Source organism: Pleurotus ostreatus (genome assembly GCF_014466165.1).
Source record: "Pleurotus ostreatus strain PC9 chromosome Unknown scaffold_6, whole genome shotgun sequence".
NCBI lineage: Eukaryota > Fungi > Basidiomycota > Agaricomycetes > Agaricales > Pleurotaceae > Pleurotus > Pleurotus ostreatus.
In genome coordinates this window covers 414,107-433,340 of record NW_023503161.1, presented here as the reverse complement: position 1 = coordinate 433,340, position 19,234 = coordinate 414,107, and the positions used below count along the sequence as shown (strand labels likewise).

General features: G+C 50.9%; 7 protein-coding genes across 7 annotated transcripts; 5 read left to right on the top strand and 2 right to left on the bottom strand.

Moving 5' to 3' along the window:
- Positions 1–1,379: 1,379 nt before the first annotated feature.
- On the top strand, positions 1,380–3,738 carry MNS1B_1 (maturation of Asn-linked oligosaccharides protein; the record flags this gene model as incomplete). Its single annotated transcript, XM_036777908.1, has 14 exons — positions 1,380–1,540; positions 1,602–1,722; positions 1,776–1,849; positions 1,899–2,028; positions 2,082–2,141; positions 2,193–2,216; positions 2,274–2,366; positions 2,425–2,440; positions 2,497–2,552; positions 2,606–2,737; positions 2,799–2,992; positions 3,046–3,393; positions 3,462–3,505; positions 3,563–3,738. The coding sequence occupies 14 exons, from the start codon at positions 1,380–1,382 to the stop codon at positions 3,736–3,738; spliced, it is 1,629 nt and encodes a 542-aa protein (XP_036629336.1).
- Positions 3,739–4,059: 321 nt separating this feature from the next.
- On the top strand, positions 4,060–5,158 carry PC9H_008396 (uncharacterized protein; the record flags this gene model as incomplete). Its single annotated transcript, XM_036777907.1, has 2 exons — positions 4,060–4,757; positions 4,810–5,158. 2 exons carry the CDS (start codon positions 4,060–4,062, stop codon positions 5,156–5,158), a joined length of 1,047 nt encoding a protein of 348 aa, XP_036629335.1.
- A 550-nt stretch (positions 5,159–5,708) lies between these two features.
- PC9H_008395 (uncharacterized protein) lies at positions 5,709–7,589 on the top strand (the record flags this gene model as incomplete). The annotated part of the gene is made up of 13 exons (XM_036777906.1): positions 5,709–5,787; positions 5,838–5,868; positions 5,919–5,979; positions 6,033–6,087; positions 6,146–6,178; positions 6,227–6,430; positions 6,549–6,631; positions 6,689–6,805; positions 6,862–7,014; positions 7,067–7,126; positions 7,179–7,310; positions 7,358–7,441; positions 7,500–7,589. 13 exons carry the CDS (start codon positions 5,709–5,711, stop codon positions 7,587–7,589), a joined length of 1,182 nt encoding a protein of 393 aa, XP_036629334.1.
- A 568-nt stretch (positions 7,590–8,157) lies between these two features.
- Positions 8,158–9,241, top strand: PC9H_008394 (uncharacterized protein; the record flags this gene model as incomplete). The annotated part of the gene is made up of 2 exons (XM_036777905.1): positions 8,158–8,310; positions 8,366–9,241. The coding sequence occupies 2 exons, from the start codon at positions 8,158–8,160 to the stop codon at positions 9,239–9,241; spliced, it is 1,029 nt and encodes a 342-aa protein (XP_036629333.1).
- A 1,010-nt stretch (positions 9,242–10,251) lies between these two features.
- Positions 10,252–13,601, top strand: TPS2 (threalose-6-phosphate phosphatase; the record flags this gene model as incomplete). The annotated part of the gene is made up of 11 exons (XM_036777904.1): positions 10,252–10,963; positions 11,016–11,285; positions 11,342–11,543; positions 11,598–11,709; positions 11,760–11,938; positions 11,992–12,205; positions 12,258–12,503; positions 12,574–13,009; positions 13,062–13,183; positions 13,237–13,534; positions 13,597–13,601. The coding sequence occupies 11 exons, from the start codon at positions 10,252–10,254 to the stop codon at positions 13,599–13,601; spliced, it is 2,796 nt and encodes a 931-aa protein (XP_036629332.1).
- Positions 13,602–13,957: 356 nt separating this feature from the next.
- Positions 13,958–15,878, bottom strand: PC9H_008392 (uncharacterized protein; the record flags this gene model as incomplete). Its single annotated transcript, XM_036777903.1, has 4 exons — positions 13,958–14,800; positions 14,896–15,067; positions 15,120–15,646; positions 15,720–15,878. 4 exons carry the CDS (start codon positions 15,876–15,878, stop codon positions 13,958–13,960), a joined length of 1,701 nt encoding a protein of 566 aa, XP_036629331.1.
- A 1,116-nt stretch (positions 15,879–16,994) lies between these two features.
- On the bottom strand, positions 16,995–18,871 carry PC9H_008391 (uncharacterized protein; the record flags this gene model as incomplete). Its single annotated transcript, XM_036777902.1, has 10 exons — positions 16,995–17,058; positions 17,111–17,183; positions 17,239–17,277; positions 17,344–17,459; positions 17,508–17,582; positions 17,632–17,841; positions 17,893–18,317; positions 18,371–18,563; positions 18,613–18,776; positions 18,839–18,871. 10 exons carry the CDS (start codon positions 18,869–18,871, stop codon positions 16,995–16,997), a joined length of 1,392 nt encoding a protein of 463 aa, XP_036629330.1.
- Positions 18,872–19,234: the final 363 nt, after the last annotated feature.

Genomic DNA, 19,234 nt, shown 5'->3' with positions numbered 1-19,234 from the left:
CCATCATCATCAACATTATCTATTCATTCCATTCCTCCTGTCCACCATCGCCTCACTTGCCTCTGCTTGCCAGCGTGCTGCGCGCATGCACCATTCCACGTCGCTCCTTCTTCATTTAGTACATTTTAGACTACATAGAGTAGTAGAGTCGCTTTGTTGTCTGCATCGATACCTGTCAGGACCATGCCTGGAGTTGGTCTGGCCCTTCGTTGAATCTTTACCATACACGAAATCTCCATACACGAAATATAAACTACTCATTCACACCAGTCCCGACTATCTTCTATACCAGCGTGAATCTATTACTGGTAGGGGACATTGTTAGCTTTGCCTTGGTTACGCCTTGGCTCTGCTACGGAGTTGATCGATATTTGGTCTACTCGTATGCTAATATTGGATGTTATTCAGACATCTTCAATGTCTAGATTTGCAGCGAACAGGCAATGCGAAGAATGGTGCAGGAACCGTTGGTTGAGGCCCCGTCGTCCATGCTATCGTGGGGTCGAATTCGGGTGGCTTGCAATTGCGGTGGCTTGTTTGCGACCCACCCCAATCGACAACGCAGGCTACTAAACCGCCACACTTGTAGCCATACCAGATCATTTTAGTGAAATGGCCGAAACAGCAGGTCGAATGTTGTTTGTTGCCAGTGCAAAGCTCTGGTTATTTTTTCCTCTACGAATTCGATGGTTAGCTGCGCTCAGTGTAAGCCTGGGCTAGGATTGCCTGAACCATCATCTACACCTTTTGTGTTCGAAGGAGGTCGAAATTGGGTGAGCATTGAAACCCACCCTCATGACTGGGAATAATGTGCTTCGGTACGTCCATGTGTTTTCTTCTCCCTGGCTCTGATAGACTACGTTGCCGGCAGTAGAGAACAGGCAAACGTTCTGGGTGGTTTCCCCTCGCTCTGTGTTGTCCATACGTCACTTTGATCTCTCCGTCCCGACTCGCAACATAACGATCCCACAGGCGGTCTTCTCCAGGTCGCGGCCGTACCACGGCCGCGTGTTCTTGCTTGTGATCCTCATGGCAAGAAGGTCAGGTCGTCTGAGGTTTCTGTGCCGCCTGGGATGATACAAGTGAGAGAGTATGAATGTGGTTCTCCCCTCGACGCTCGCCTGGTATTCCGTTTCCCATTAAGCTGGGCGGCCGCATGAGATCGAACCACCCCACCATTAGCCTTGTCCCCCACCATCGCTTCCATTTTGCCGGGGAGAAAGAGGGGGAAGAACTCCTGGTTTGGCGCACACTGGGAAGCGCATGCACCATGGTGTTATTGCCCCTTCCTGGTGGCTTTAATGTATATAAACCTTTCCTCCTAAGAGCGCAAACCTCCCGTCGTCCGACGACTACTCACAAGCAAGCAAACTGTCGATATGCGCGTGCTATCACACTGGCAGTGCGCTATTACTTTAGCTTTGGCTTCGTACTCCCTCGGTGGTCCTGTCCAAAAGCCCAACCTGGTCCTACCAGCGGGATCGGAAGAACATCGTGATGCGGTTACCAAAATCTTCGTTGACAGCTATGAAGCATATCGGTGAGCTGGGTGTTATCCCCCCCGTTCATCTGTCCTAATGCTGATCGATTGTCCCGCGAAGGACGTTTGCGTTCGGGCATGACGATCTCTCCCCGCAGAGCAAGTCGTTCAGTGATGGTCGCAACGGCTGGGGAGCAACAATCGTGGATGCACTCCCCACGATGGTCATCATGGGGCTTGATGTTGGTCCCTATCCCGGTACATTTACCCGGCAATCTCACCGGCAATAATACAGGATTTATTCTCCGAAGGGCTAAACTTCTCTAGCCGCATAGATTTTAGCAAGTCCCAGACAAGTGCTACCGTCAGGTCCGTAATACAGTGTTGATGAAATTGTACAATCTTAACATGCATGCAGCTTGTTCGAAACCACGATAAGATACCTAGGAGGGCTCCTAAGCGCGTATGAGCTCAGCGGACAGAAATTCCCTATTTTGTTGCAAAAAGCGAAGGAAGTCGCTGACAAGATGGCTTTCGCCTGGGTCGGAGTGAGTACGAAGTTGTTTTACATCACCGTTATATTGATGCTAGGACGTTCAAGGACAATAAGATACCCTTTGGTTTTGTTAATTTCACCACAAACACTCCCACTGTCGCGACAGTAAGTTGTCTAATATCATGATCCGACGTATATTCATTGACCTTCGGATAGATCAGCATTGCTTCGTCTGGGACGGTATGTCGAGTCAAAACTACCACTGTTTATCTTGCATCAGACGAGGCCGAATCCTAGCTCGCCCTGGAATGGTCTACGCTAAGCAAGCACACTGGCAATGATACATATAGACGTCTTGCCGAGGGTGCGCTGAGACAAATAGCTATCCAGGTAGCCCCAATTAACATAACGAGACACATACTTTGAATGCTGATACCTTCTCCGATAGCCCGCCCCTCTCCCTGGTAGCTATCCTGGGTTGAATGAAAGCAGATCTTTACTGAAACTGTCGTACTCATAGGACTTGCAGCTCAAGGAATGGACCCAAGAACTGGCCAATCTATTGGTGGCTTTGTGGTAAGTGCTAACGGACTCCCCTGGAGCAGGGCCAGGGCTCAACGCTTCTCCAGTCCTGGGGAGGTGGCTCGGATAGCTATTTCGAATACCTCATCAAGTACGCTCGGCTCAGTAACACAGACGATCCCCTCTTCGCCGACACATGGGCCACAACAATTGACTCTTCCATCAATACTTTGCTAAGAGTCAGTACCGCATCCGTACTGGCCGCAAAATCATTGTTCTCATTAGGCCTAACATCTGTAGACATCTACTGTTGGGAACTTCACGTATCTGGCTGACTTCGATGAGAACAAGCGGATTCGACATGTCGGCTCACACCTTGCATGTTTTAACGGTGGTAACTGGATCCTGGGTGGAAAGTTACTCAACAACCAAACGATCGTAGATATTGGGCTGAAGTTGGTCGATTCATGCATCAACACGTATACCAGCACTGCGTGAGTCCCCCACCCCCATTGTAGCTCACGATCGTATTCACTGCGCTGTACAGTACGGGCATTGGCCCCGAGACTTTTGCATACATATCTGACGACGGGAGCTTCACCGGAAGTTCCAACAGTCCTTCGGCAGCCCAACTGGCCTTCAACGCCCAGCATGGCTTCTATATAACAGGCGCGGACTATATCCTTCGGCCCGAAGTTTTGGAGTCAAACTTTTATGCATGGAGAGCAACGGGAGATACCAAGTACCTCGATAACGCTGTCGCAGCGATCGAGAGCTTCAACAAGTTCTTACCTGCTACGGTTGGGTTTGCCGGGATTAATGATGTCAATAATCCGAACTCGACGAAGATTGACGACACGCAGAGTTTCTGGTTCGCGGAGGTGTTGAAATACCTGTAAGTTTTGGTTCGCGTTCACGGGTGGATGATTCAGGCCTCTCAGGCGCTAACACTGAAAACCTCAGATACTTGACATTCGACGACCCCAAGCACATAAGTCTCGACGATTGTAAGTACTGTATCCAAGGTTTAATCTGATTGCATATTCACTATCGTCGGCGTACAGTCGTTTTTAATACCGAGGCTCAGCCGTTTATCGCCCCACAAGCGAAGGCAACTTACGGTAGTGGCGCCATCCTAGGTTCAAAGCCGTTCAAAGCACAGGGCGGCGAATTGCCTGAGATCAGTCCGAATCCAGCCCTCCCTACACCCCTCAAGGAGATCATCAATCCAATGCTCTAGATACCGTATTTCCAAAGATCATGCGGGGGACGCGAGTTGGTTTCTGAATTGGCATATTTTGGTTTGAGCTTCTCAGTGATGCGCATTATTTATCTTCTCGTAAAATCTTCATATACAGCTACGTACAAGAGCAATGTTTGTGTTCAACCGTGATCTGAGAAGTGACCCCTAATAGGAGCCCCTAGGGCAAGCAGTTGCTTGGTTGTGTTTGTCTGCGTGGACCTTGTTTTCTGAGACCGTTCACCATTGTCCATCTCCTTTTCTCTTGCGACCACTACATTCCCTACTCTACTCAATACTCCCAAATCCGCCGTTTCCCTAATGCTTGACTCTTCGCCGCTGGCGCCGCCAGCGTCGAACCCCCTCAAGCGCTCTGCTTCCACCGCTTCGTTGCCAACGCCACCACGGACGCGTCGTAGACGCAGAGTTCGACTTGCCTCTAACAACAGGACAGACAGCGGTTCCGATGGCGCTGGAGGAAACTCGTCCGACGAGGACACGCTGAGGGTGCCAGGAAATCTTCACAAGAAACGCAAGATCAGTGCCATCCCGGAAGTGGAGGAAGAGGATGAATTCTGGATGGGGGCAGATCGTTCAAACACTTTGTCGACAGAAGCCTCTTCAAGTGCCAAAGATAGGGCTGATGAGAGCCCCTTGTCGTCACCCATACCTATCTTATCCCGGAGGAAGCAGGCTGCCACTAGTCTCGGATCAGCACCAGTATCCCCTCCTCCATCCCGTCGAGTCACAAGAACCGTCACGTCAAAAGTCTCAGACACACCAGTCTTGACTACTGTTACAGAATCGCCGCACGTTGACACCCCATCCACCGCCTCGCCCCCGGTGACTCCAGATAACAAGCTGAAGGGCAAAACACGGCGATTCAAGCCCTCGCTGATGGACTCGCCTGACAACCCATTCGTGGATAGCGGCGCAGGCTCTGATGTCGATGAACAAGACTCTCCCGATTTCGAACTTCGGACTCCACCCGCAGAGAGACCGACACTCACATACGTTTTGTACGTTGCAATCATTGGTTATTTTGGCACGGTCTGAATTTACCTTTTTCAGTCGGGGTGTCAAGACGCGATTCTTAAATCCACTCTATGATCACGCCAATAACAGACCTTTGCCCCCCGATCCTGATAGTCTCCTCCCAGTTGAACATCCTGACTATACTGGCGACCTCACCTGTCCTCCGAAATTACTCTTCCCTCAGGCACGTCGTAGCCACACCCGAGCGCATCACAAACGTACTCCGCCCCCGAAGATTCATGACGATTTCAGCGACGATGAAACCAATGACCTCGCCTCTAGACTCGAGCTACCACACGGTTTTGATGCCCTTGAGGGCGGAGGTTTACGACGGAGTCCTAGAATAGGAGCTAAAACTGCTGGCACCACTGGCCCCGAGCTTTGAGTGGCTCTCTTCAATCCGATCCATCTTTCCATCATCTCGCACCGTTATCACATACTCAAGCAAACCCATTCCATTCTCCAGTTCTTGTTCAATGTACATATCACGATTTTTATGTCTGCTAGTTGTCACTCTTTCCTGTCCATCGTTGTACGAACTCCCCGCGATACATCCTTTCCAGTTTCCACCCTCTCGAAATGTTTCTCACTTTGCTCTGCGACACCCTATTCCACACTACTTAGGTTACATTACTAGTACACAGTATGTACGCGCCATCCGTAGATATCCTTATATAAAGCCCTTTGTTTCATGGCAACTACTTACGAGCACAATTACATTGTTGATTTCTCGTTGTACAACTGGTGGGTGTCCTCGACTCCATCACAGCTAACTAACTCCGCCAGCCAATCAGAAGCTATCAGTGACCTCTGTAGATATCAACTCAACCATATAAAGGCAAGGTAGTTCGGTCCATGAATTCTCGTTCCCCCGCGTTCTGAAAGTGAGCCCCTGCCTGACTATACCGTGCACTAACACTGACCAGTACTTAGAAATGGAACCGGAAAAGATAAAGGAGTTCGACTCGAATCAGGTCTCATCGGCACCGCCTGTCGAGCCAGTGAAAGCGTCGAGTAAGCTTCGGGCCTTTCCAACGACACATCGCACTCATATATGGGGTTAGAATTATTCAAGTCGCTGTCTTTCCTCGATCGGTAGGTGACCCTCCTCGTATTTCTCAACGGCGATACCCATTGTAAGACAGATGGTTGGCACTTTTCATCCTGGTGGCCATGATTCTGGGCGTCATCATTGGGGTATATGCGGTAAGTTGTCTTCGTATGCATTAAGTGCATATCATCCTCACGCTATTCCTCAGGAGAATGGCGTACATGTAGCGTTCGGAGGTGCTCAGTGGAACGGTGTATCGATACGTAAGCCGACGTGACCCATTGAATGGTATAATAAATGCTTATCCTCTCACCAACCCAGCGGTCATGATAGGCCTCCTACTTATGATGTGGCGTAAGCTCTTCGACGACTTCCACCAGAAAATGTCTTATTTGTCAACAGCGGTATTAACAAAGATCAAATATGAATGCCTCGGTCGGGTGCTCTCGTCGAAAAGAATCTGGTTGCACATGGCTATCTCGTTTGTTTTAAACTGGATAGTCGCGCCCTTCATCATGCTTGGCCTCGCTTGGGCTACTTTACCGGAGGCGTCCCTAGAACGTGAGCGAAAAGGTGTTTTGCTCATCGGCGTCGGTGAGTTTCGCGGTTATTGATCGGTTGAAATAATCCCGAATCTTACTGTGATCACGAATATAGCTAGATGTATCGGTGAGTGGATGCCCATGTCTACGAACTTGCATTAGTGTGATTTACTGTCTCGCAGCCATGGTTTTGATATGGTCGGGTCTTGCGCAAGGCGACATGGAATACTGTGCAATTTTGGTGGGCATGAACTCGCTATTGCAGGTAAGTTTTATCTTTCGTACTTATAAAGTTGCCTTGATCAACACCCCACCGTTGTAGATCGTACTTTTTGCTCCGTACGCCCTCCTGTTCTTAAACATCCTGGGATCAAATTTAGGTTCGGACGGACCTCTTCTTCATCTCCACTACTCAGAGGTATCCACCAGCGTTGGCATAGTATGTTTCTCTCTCTTTACAGCTGATGGCAGCTGCTCAGACGTGCGTCACAATAGTATCTTGGAATACCGCTCGCAGCTGGTCTTGTTACGAGATTCGTCTCTCGATCGTTGTTATCACCTCGCTCCTTTGAGAGGTTCCTGAGAATAATCGGCCCGATAGCTTTGCTGGGCCTGCTTTACACAATTATCGTCTTGTTTGCATATCAAGTGCGTAGTACTCCTTGAGCTCATTGGGGTTGACTCATATATATCAATCAAGGGAAAGCGAATCATCGACAACATTGGTTCCGTGTTTCGCATCTTTGTTCCTCTTATTCTGGTATGCTTATAGTTCGGCATACCAAGGCGTGGCTGACTCACGATGTCTTTAGTACTTCGTCATCGTCTGGTTCTTGACCTTCTTCACGCTGTACTATCTAAGTACGAGGAAGAAGTCCCGAGGTATCATAGGAGGTTATGATATGGCCGTCGTTCAAGCATTCACAGCGGGATCAAATAACTTCGTAAGTCGCTCCTACATACACTTTTATTCACTCTCGAGCCTTTATAGGAACTTGCGATTGCTGTTGCCGTAGCTAACTTCGGGACTGACTCTCCCGAAGCGCTCGCAGCCACCATAGGTCCTCTAGTGGAGGTAATTCGCATCTCGGTACCTTTTGGGGCTTGAGTTGATGAGATCCCTTGTTGGTTAGGTACCCGTGCTCCTTGGGCTCACATACTTCGCCCTGTGGATAAAAAGGAGAACAAGATGGGAAGAAGAATGTTCAAACCAAGGAGATTGAGTAAATCGGAGTGATATTCTCGTTCGTTCAATCAAGTATCCGCTGCGGAAAATGTTTTTGTTCCTCGCTTTATAAAGAGACACCACTTATACCTTGAATATCAATTTGCGTCCTTGTGGGCGCGAGCAGCGTCCGCCAGCATACCATACCCGGAAGTGCCTATGTGACAACTCAAAAACCGTAAGCCGCGAATGATTCACCGACAGCTTCGCGGATTGCCTTGTCGTTGCGTCTATTAAGGATCTAGTAATTGCCGCTTTCGATTTTTATGCCGCTTTGAATGACGAAGGCGAGCGTTATCCATGACACTTGGGTGAGCTATGAATGGCCTGTGGTCAATCTGAAGCCCAAGACGACGTTTCCAAGAGCGTTTAACATTGAGAACAGGCTCAAGAGCCTGGTCCTTCCCGAGCTCACGTGCTCACGTCACCATTGTCGTTTCGAGGGAAACTATCGTACTCGAAAGTAGGACCCCCCTCTGATAGACGTTCATTTCACATTCAGCGTTCAACGTAGTAACGTTCAGCGCTCTACTGCACTTTTCATAGATCACTCTTATCAAAGTGGCATGACCGACAAGGAAACCCCCAACCCGCAAGCACTTGAAGCATCGAAAGTGCAGCGAGTAAGGGAAAACCAGAGACGGTGCAGGACGCGCAAAAAGGAGTACATCGCGTCCCTTGAAGCCCGTTTACGGGAGCTCGAGCAAAAGGGAGCTCAGGTGCGCCCTGCGCGGCACGGCAATGGCCTGATACTAACCCCTCGACATTCAATAGGCAAGCATCACGTTGCAGCAGCAGGCCCGGAGAGTCCTTGCGGAGAACCGTTCGTTGCGTTCGCTATTGACGGAGAGCTTTCATATGTCCACTGAGGATATCGACGCCTACTTACGAGTCGGTGGAGGTGGTCAGCAAGGCTGTGAAAGTGTGCCATCAGTGTCTGGAAGCCGTCAAGTATACGCGCCTCCTGCTACTGCAGCGATTTCTGAGGTCTCCGGTTGCTGTAAACGACAAGAAAGTGAACCGCTTGCTCCCTGTGGAACGACGTCCTCTCCCGATGCGACTTTGCATTCTTCGTCGATTGACATCTTGGAACGAGACGTTCAGCAAAGCTGTGATCAAGGATATGCCTCCCCTGCACCTGCGCTGATTTCTATCCCCTTTGTCGCTCCCGAACCCGACCGTCACCCCCGACAGGTTACAGATGAAGCTCCTGTTTTGTTTGACCCGACACTTGTGGTGACTTCGAACTGCTCAATCGACGCGCCGACGCAGACATCATCCCAGGGCGAAGGCGCCATTTCACTGGACACTCCCGCAGTCCTTCCTTACAACGACGTCCCGCTCATTCCACAACAGCTCATGGCCGACCAGCCTCCCGCCGAGGTTGTGAGCGACGAGGCCATCATGACAGTTATGTGCTCTACGCCGTGGCCTTTTCCCCCCTCCCCTTCTAAATCATACACGTCATGCACATTCGCGTATCAACTCCTCAGCGCGATCAATCAACGGCGGTTCATGCCGATGAACATGCACGACGTGCTCATAGAGTGGCTGTGGTACGGATTCCGCGCGTCGGATGACCCGGCGAGTCGGTGCTGTGTGGTGGATGACGGGGTGTTGTATTCGGTGGCGGTGAACCTTCTTCAGTGAGGCCACGTCAGATAGGTGAAGCCTCGATTGTCACTGCGTCTTCTCATTCCTTGCTGATTTGCATTACTCAGTCGAAGCAGTAGGTACTCAAGTCTGTCATGGACTGATGATGGCAACACGCCCTTCTTCACATCGCAGGTTCCCCGTTCCTTGATGCGGTTCCGTGCCTCCGCCTGACGGACAGCCGCGAAGCGCAGCGCAGAATGCACGGATAGCTGGAAGAGAAGCGGCCTCGGTGTCAGGTATCTTAACGCCGGGCTTATCGCATGCACGTTCTCACCCTCGCCAAATTCATGCAAAGGACAGAGGCCTCGAAGGGGGGTGTTGTTTGGAATTGTTGGAGCGTATGCCGTACATTGTTTACTTCATTCCTCCATGTGTTGCACTGTACGCAACCGGTCGTGGTTCATGATCATGATCGGTACGCGCATACGTACTCACCCCAAAACCCCTCCTACTTCATAGGGTCTTTCGGGGAGGATGTGTACCCCGTCCACTGTGGATGCACTCTATACCACACAGCACCTACCCTTCCTTCTCTGCCGTCACCATTAATCATAGACCGTGCTTCGCAGCCACGAATCAAGCGTCGTCCCATCGCGGACAATCATCGACTTCTCGTTTCCCCTAGTCCGGATAGCGGTCGAATTCCCCCGCGTAGCGAGTACGTCACGTCTCAATGGCCGTCTACAGGCACCCCAAGAGTCGAGTGAAATCATTTTGGTGTTCGAGACCTTGGATTTGGTAGGAAATACGGCCGGAAAGCACGTTCGTGTGGTAGGCATTCGCACGCGTTTGTACTGGGTGACGGGGCTGCTGGCCAGAACATGAGGGAGATACTTCGCAGATCAGTCGGGTGGTTGAGAGATTTGGGCATGATCGCTCGAAAAAGTGCAGGCAGAGTGTTTTTAGCACAGGACTTCCTAATTTGGGAATCGCCGAAGTAGTTATCGCGCGAAATATAATCGTCATCATCTGCGCCTCTGTTCTGCTCTCAACCACCACCACAAATGCCCTCCACGTCGCCCACTGCGTCGAACTCGCACCGCTCCATACCCCTGGACTCGTTCCACGAGCCCTACACACGGAGCGGCGACGACGTCTCGCTCGACCAGGTGCGCTCCCAGATCACGGCGCTCGAGAACGAGCTACGCGGACGCGACATCGCCCTCAGCGGCCGTATCATCCATGTATGCCACTACCTCCCCGTCGTCGCCACCCTAAACACCCGCGCTGGCATCCCCAGCCCACCCGCTACGCCGCCGAGCAAGGCCGGTGACGTTCCGCCCAGTCCGTCCAGCGAGAAGCCTGAAGCTTGGATCACACCCAGTGAGAGCACTACGCCACAGCCGGCCCAGAGCTCTACTGCGTGGACGCTCAAACCCCGGTATGGCCACGCTGCGATGATTTCTGGTATCCGTTCTTTGGCTACTACACATGAGCAGTTCATCGTCGGATGGACCGGCGACATCCAAGCCACCAACCCGAATGAACGTGTGCCCGCCAACACCGTCTCTGACGGCGACCGCCGCATGCTGGAGGAGGCGCTGCGAGGATACGTCGCGAAGGAGACCGACGGAGATTTGGATGTAGACGATGACGACAACGAGCCCCTGTCCCCAGTTGGCGAAGCTAAGCTCAAGAAGCGCAAAACAAGCTATGTCCCCGTTTGGGTGGACGACAAGGTTGCGCACGGCCATTATGATGGATACTGCAAGCAAAGTGAGTGCTGCAGCTTCTTGACGGAGACTTCGATTGCTGAATACGCCTGCAGCTTTGTGGCCGCTCTTCCATTACCTTCTTTGGCAGGATGTCGCGACTGAATATGCCTCCGCGGACCAATACTACCCCCCATATGTTCAGGCAAATGAACTCTTCGCACAGACGGTCGAGAAATTGTACCAGCCGGGCGATTTGATTTGGGTACATGACTACCACCTTCTCCTTGCGCCCAAGATGATACGTGACCGTCTCCCCGATGCCACTATCGGGCTTTTCGTCCACACACCATTTCCTAGCAGCGAAGTTTTCCGCTGCTTGCCTCGTTAGTACCTTCGCTATTTGATTTCATGGTATATTTCTGACATTATGGCATTCTAGGTCGCAAAGAGATTCTTGATGGTATGCTCGGCGCGAACCTTATCTGCTTCCAGACCTATGCCTACTCTCGGCACTTTACTTCAACGTGTGTCCGCGTGTGCGGATACGAGACCACGTCGAAGGGGATTGATGTCGAGAGTCACACCGCTGCCGTGATGCATTGCCCAGTGGGTATCGATGCTATGCGAGTATCAAGAGATGTGTATGTTCGAGACCATTTCTCTTCGCTTGAGCCAGTCTAACGTGACCTGCTCAGTCTTCGCCCGGGCATCCAACCGAAACTTGTGGCGCTTCGCAATCTTTACGAAGGCAAGAAGATCATTGTCGGCCGCGACAAGCTCGATGTCGTCAAGGGTGTGTTGCAGAAGGTATGTTGTGCTTTTCCCGGTGTATACATTGACTCACCGATTGCCGTCAGCTTCGTGCCTTCGAGAAGTTGCTGCAAGACTACCCAGAGTGGATCGGCAACGTCGTTCTCATCCAAGTCACCTCACCCGCTCTCACCGACAGCCCTAAATTGGAGCGCCAAGTCAGCGAGCTCGTCTCACACATCAACGGCGAATACGGAAGCTTGGACTTCATCCCCGTTCACCACTAGTACGTCTGTGCTTGAACGCGATTTACTGTTATTGATGTCACCCCCATGCCAGCCACCAAACCCTGAAGAAGGATGAATTCTACGCGCTCTTATCTGTGGCTGACTTGGGTGTCATTACTCCTCTCAGAGATGGCATGAACACGACTTCGATGGAGTTCGTTATCGCTCAGGAGATGACGAAGAAGAGCCCCAGCGTGCTCAGTGAGTTTATGGGCATCAGCAAAAATATGGAAGATGCTCTGCAGGTGAATCCCTGGGATCTCGGGGTGAGTATTCCGTCGAGGGGCGTCGATAGGCGGATGCTAAATTCGATGACAGGGAGTGGCTGCTGCCATGAACAGGGGTTTATTGATGTCCGACGCCGAAAAAGCTGAGCGCCACCGAAAACTATATAAGGTCGTGTCAACGCATACCTCGCATCATTGGGCTTCCGTTCTTGTGAAAATGCTACTCGGGCAAATGGGTGGTGAGGGCATGGCTAGACAGACTCCATACATCCCCAGAGATGTTTTGAACAGCCGATACAAGGCAGCGAAGAAGAGACTATTCCTTTTCGACTACGACGTGAGTAGTTTTCGTGGTTTTGAGATAAGGATTCCTTGTCGAATTTCAAACTTATCTTGCTATCTTTCAGGGCACTCTTGCCCCGATAGTGAAGACGCCATCGATGGCTGTTCCCTCGGCGGCAACCCTGGAAGCACTCGAGGTCCTCTCCGCAGATCCAGCAAATCTTGTCTACATCATCTCCGGTCGCGACGGCGCCTTCCTAGAACAACATCTTGGACATTTACGCAATGTCGGATTCAGCGCTGAGCATGGAGGCTTCATGCGCGAACGCGGATCCGCTGAATGGGTGAACTTTACGGAGAAGTTGGATATGTCGTGGATGAGCGAGGTGCTGGAGATCTTCAAGTACTACACGGAGCGCACGACGGGAAGCCATATCGAGGTGAAGAAGAGCTCGATTACTTGGCATTATAGGGGTGCCGATCCAGAGTGGGGGTTGTTCCAGTGCCGACAATGCCAGGATTTGTTGGAGAACAACTTGGTCCATAAGCGACCCATTGAGGGTGAGTGATTGAACGCGTCGGAAGTGTATGATCTAACATGCCTTGCACGTAGTTCTCGTCGGAAAGAAGAACTTGGAGGTGCGACCGGTGGCGGTCAACAAGGGCGAAATCGTCAAGCGAATTCTGTACAGGAACCCCGATTCAGAGTTCATCTTCTGCGCCGGTGACGATAAGGTTTGTCTTGACAGTTGACGTGCATCTTCCGTTGCTGATCACTGGGAGTTTAGACGGACGAAGACATGTTCCGTGCCCTCAGCTTGTTCCCCCCGGGTACCACGAAAGCCACGTTAGATGCCCCCATCTCCGTCACGCTCATTGACGGCAACGACACCCCGTCTTCACCTTCTACCCCCTCCGAGAGCAGCCAGACCACTTTCCCCGCCGTCGATCTAGCTATCCACAAGGAAGCCGTCTTCACCACCGCCGTTGGACACAGCAGCAAGCGGACACTGGCTAGCTGGCATGTCACCACACCCCAAGAGATCGTGGAGCATATGCTGGACTTGGTGCATGATGTTGTTCAAGGTGCGTCAGAGTCTGCGGTCAGGAGCAACTTGAAAAGTAATTTGTGAGGATTTCCTTCGTAGCTTGATGGAGTCATTGTACGCCCTGAAATAGAATGGGTATATACGCTCGCTATGTCGCTCGTGGCCATTGCGCCATTCATGGACCTTTTCTCGTTATGACACGCTATACGAATTTAATATCAGTAGACTGATATGATAGACAGAAGGCCTATGTAAAATATATTTGTCGTTATTTTCGTTACGGTAAATCAGACATACAGGTTTCATGAACTATGAAGCGACAGCTGTTGCTACGGGGAATGTCCACGAACAAACCACGAAGGTGACGTATAAATGCATAAATAACTCCAAAATTTTCCGACCGACGGTGTAAGATTACAAGTTACGAAGGACGAGTTCGACTTCGTGTTTTATCATGCCTCTACGACCCGACTGGCCGAACATAGTCCATGACATGAATGGTACCCTGTTCGTCGATGGAACACACCCGACCAGCGAATGGACAACAGATGACTTCGCCAGAAAACATTCCTGATATCTCCAATGACGCAATCCTTGGCCTTGGCCTTGTCCTCGGTGGGCGTACTTCATCCGAATCATGTCGATCGGGAGTACCATCGGTCGAAGGTACATCCCCAGTCGTCTGCCCACTTCCTTCCAAATCGGAGTAGTACACGAGGAGCTTCTTCCCTTGCATCGATGGCCACATGAGGACTAGGTCTCGACTACCGGTCCTGATAGAGCGAGCGTTATCGACATTGGGTTGGAGGTGGCCGCCTAGGCGAACGTGTTCTACGAGGACCGGCATGTATTCGGGTAGGCCGTCGCGGGGGTGATTCTTAACCTTTTTGAGTGTGTATCTGGCGATGATGAGGGCCTCTCCGCCGTTCGTCCCTGTATTGTCGTCGTCCAGACTATCGCTGTCCACGACATCTGGGTCGCTGTATGAGGGGTTGTTGAGGGAATAGATGTACGACGAGCCACTGGAGGAGACGGCTTCGGGAGATGCGATAGGAAGCCCGACGCCTAGAACATCGAAGTGAACGGGCCGGTTGTCGTTCACGGAGGTATACCAAGACCAATTGTCCGCGACTTTTACAACTGAGCTGATGGGGTATTGCACGCTGAGGAGTGGCACTTGGGGTGAGACGTAAGCTTGGGGTGGAGCCTGATAGACCTGAGTGCGAGGCCGCATGGGTGGTATTTTGTAAATAGAGAAACCCCCTTGGTCCAACAGGGTGACATGGGAGTTGGATACAGCAATCTACGCGTATGGGAATTACTTAGCAATGCATGCCGACTGAGGAATGGAAAAGAACGTACATCCCAAACTTGGGCTGATCGGATCGTCCAGCTTACGATGTTGTCTTCGACGTAATCCCAAACGGTGAGGCGGCGGTTCATATAGAATATGATCAGAGTCGACGTGAAGACGTATACGCATCGCCCACCAAGGACGACATCGATGCTTGCAACCTTTCTAAAGGACGGCGATTCACTGAGGGGGTAGACTTCGAATATCCTGAACACGCTGTAATGCACATTGTCAACACGTTTTCAGGATCAATTAAAGGGAAGCTAACTTCTCTGAAGCCAAAAACACAAGGAGACCTTCCCCGTCTTGCGTGATTTGCGCATCAGGATCGAATTGAAGCTCTCCATCGCCTAAGTGGTGCGACGCGACACTTTCAGGCTTGATCATCATATCAGCGCTGTAGCCGAGGTCCCAAACTTGCAGGAGATTTCTTGAAGAACGTGTAAGGAGGAACCTTCCACCAGGGACTAGGTAGGAGGACTCGAAAATCCCAACGTCGCCAGCAAAGTCCCTCGGTAAGCGTGGTTGAAGAAGACGAATCGCCACGGGATGGGCAGACGATGAAAACGTGGAGTTGGCGGCGGTAGTTGGTGAAGGGGATTTTTGGGAGCGCGAGGAATGTCGAAGAAGGCTAGTGAATCTGAATGGAGTCGTGGCTGCATGTTCTAATTGAACAAGAGACATCTCCTTGACAGGAAACGAACGAGTGTATATCCCCCGTTGTGCACAGATTAATCGTAGAGCATTAATCCATACAATCCGTTGGCAGGTAGCGATCATGAGTGCTCTACATGTCTAGAAGGAGATATTGTTGGGCAATCCAACCGCTTATTATATCTCGAGCCGTGGAGGGACGATAGGCACATACCTTCCGAAGTGCTATAATGTCTTGTGGATTCGCAAAGGATAGGACTTGAATAAGTGTATCCAAAGGAAGGCTCAGAATACCAGCAGATCGCCGACATGCTGCGTTGTTGCTGATACCACATTCCGGATGGACCGATTGTTTCACCGCGAAAAGGGGCATTGGAGAGTGTCTTCACGGGGCCGCTGACCTTTCGTCCCCAAGGTGTGGTACAAGGAGGAGGGGTACCTTTGAGTGGAGAGGGAATGGGCAAATGGCCAGTTCTGAGTTCGAGGGAACGTGTTATAAGCTACGATCCCAACACGTTTTTGTGGGACTTGTGACCTTCGATACACGAAATGTCATAGATAGCACCTGCTCGGTTAATTTTGGTGTAAATGAGGAAACCAAATTACAATTGGGCAACCGAACCTTGGATCCCGAAGTCCCGAAGTCGACAATAGCTCCCCTTTTTCACAACAATTTGAATCCTCGCTGCAAAGTCGTGCTGGTAATTGTCAACGACCGGGGATGCATGAACTCCTTGTGTCCCTTTTGGGAACATCACGTGACTTATTTCGCAATACAGGAGCTAAGGAGGCAAGTGGGTTCGTGTAAGCCATCTTCAGTTCGAGAAGCGGGAAAGCCTAAAGTACGTGGTAAGCAAGAAGGTGGTATAAATATATTGTTGTAATATCCTGGTTATCCCAACGTCTTGGTGAGTTCATGGTCCGAATTGTGGAATTTCCAGCGTTATCCAGTGGCGTGATCAGAGATACGATCAGCGGAAGCCCATGACCCCACCGGTGTAAATTTGCTTCAAAGAGCTAACATATATTTGCAGCCGTATATTAAGAAGTTGTATTGTATAAAGGCTGGGGAGCGATAGGTATTAAGTAGGTATTGAAAGCGGTATATCATGAGATCGTTAGCTATCCGGTTCATAGTACAAAAGGCATCTGCGCTCATTCGCGCGGGGTTTAATGATATCCGACGATCCATCAAGAAGACGAGATCGCAGTGAAGCGTGTGACTTCACTTTCATGGGCGGCGTGTTGGAACATCTACACAATAATTAAGGATTACGAAGACCCAATTAGGATCTACGTTCTCTTGGTTAGAACACTTGCTAGAGCAGTCATAACGGCGGCAACAAAGAGCCAGCGACCCCACCGTTTATGAACAATAGGAAGAGGAGGACCACTGGGCCGCTTGGGCAGGCTCGATGGTGAGAGCTTGCGTACTGCGGTTACTTTCTTAGCCTAGCGGGCATGGAGAGTCGAGTGAGTAGCCGGATCCTCACAGGGCTGATGAATCACTTACAGTATAGGGTGGGTACCGGGCGGAGAGCATCATGTCAACCCTGGGTAATTGGTGAGACTGTATTCACTTGACGAGGACGGTGGCACACATACCAGCTTGGAGAATCCATTGAGGCGCGCAGGTGAGTAAATGTATCAAATGTGAATTTCCCGGTGTGGCAGCCAGCTGTAGTAGGTGTCATCAGAAAACGACCTACACAAGGCTTCGAATTATTACTCACATCCGCTAGGTCCTATCCCACCAAACGGAAGACCTTCCACTAGAAGAGACAGAAAAACTGTCAGTCCCCCCTCCCGGTTCGGTGACAATACCTTGATCTACGTACCAGCGGGGTGTATCACACATTCATTTGCGACTGCGGCACCACTCTGAGTATTGTCGAATACTTTGGCTTTGATACCTTTGTCGGTAGCAAATAGGTAAAGTGCGAGAGGGTGATCGCTGAATAGAATATGAGAAGAGCGAAGACAACGAAAGCGAGCTCCTCACCGTGCGTTAATGAAGGCAATCGCCTCGTCTATGTCTTTAACGGGGACGATGGGCAGAAGAGGGCCAAATATTTCTCTAGACAAAAGGCTGAGTTTGTGGGATTACACTCAAACCCTGGACTTACTCGCTCATCAGGGTATCATTCGCCTGAACATCTTTAACGACTGTAGGCTGAATGTATTTCGTGGCTTCATCCACTTCACCGCCAAAGACGATCGTCCCCTGTGTCCCTTTCAACAACTTGTTTACTCGGTTGAATGCTTGAGGGGTGATCAAGCGGGAATATGTGCCGTTAGTCGATGGCTTAGCTGTTTCCGGGAAGAATTTGTCGTATCTGAGAGTGAAGTCAGATAAAATCGATCAACGGGAGGCTTGCGTGACTTACGCGTCTTTGAGGGCGTTCGCAAGGGTATCTTGGAACTCCTTGGGGACAAGGATATAATCGGGAGCCACGCATGTTTGTCCTGCATTCACGATCTTTCCCCACATGATTCTACGCGCGGCAGTCTCTAAATCGCAGCTCGGGTCGACGACGACAGGGGACTTTCCCCCTAGTTCGAGGGTGATAGGAGTGAGGTGCTTCGCCGCAGCCAGGGAAACAATCTTGCCGACTCGCCCACTACCGGTGTAAAGGATGTGGTCCCATTGCAATTCGAGTAGCCTCGTTGTCTCGGGGATGGCGCCATTGACGACGCGCACTAGATCCCTGTCGAGGTACTTTGGTATCAGTTCAGTGAGAAGGCCGCTGACGGCTGTCGCGTTCTCTGAGGGCTTGATAGCCACAGCGTTACCAGCAGCGAGTGCGCCTAACTGTTAACGGATAAATAAGTGCGATGAAACCTTGCAGGAAGATGCCTACGTACCACTGGACCGATTGTAAGCCACAAAGGATAATTGAATGGGCTGATGATCAGGACGACCCCTTTGGGCTCCTTCCGAATGACTGGTCGCATGGCGAAGAAGTTGAAGGTGAAGGCCGGCTTCTCTGGTTTGGCCCATTTATCGACACTCTGGTACACCTTCTTCGCCTCTCCGATACATGGGCCAATCTCCAAGCTGATACGCATATGTTAGTCTAGGAAGTAGAACAAACTGTCGAACGTACAAATAGTTCTCGACAGATGGCCTGCCTAAGTCTGCGGTCAATGCCTCATCAATTCGTTGGGCATTGTCCTGAAGGAGATATCCAAGCTGCAAGATTTGATACTTCCGGTATGCTATAGACTTGAGCTTGCCGGAGTAAAAACCGGAACGAAGCTCAGCGTGGATCTATCGAAGAAATCCATCAGTGGGAGTTCGAGATAGCAATGCGAGAGATCGGATGAACGAACCTTTTCGATTTCGTTAATAGGAGTGAATTCCATAGTTGGTTATTGCTGGAGGACTGTTTGAGGTGCGGGGGAGGTGCTATTTAAAGCACAGATCCCGGGTACCACTTCCGTCCTCCCGGATTGGGGCGCGCAATGTCGATTACGAGCATCTGGCTAGCTTTCGGAAACGGCTGAGCGCAGACTTGGCACCTGGCGCAGCACCCATGCGGTGCTCACGATCACGACGGTAGCGATTGGGAGTATCTGAAAGGCCAGGCAATTGGCCCACCACAATCCAGGCGGCTTCCCAGTCCGATCACAAAACGTGATCATGATCGACTCGTCCGATCATCCTCCTGGGCTACACGTCTGTCTAGTCTTACTGCCACGATGCTGCCGCCTGCTGCCCACGAATTC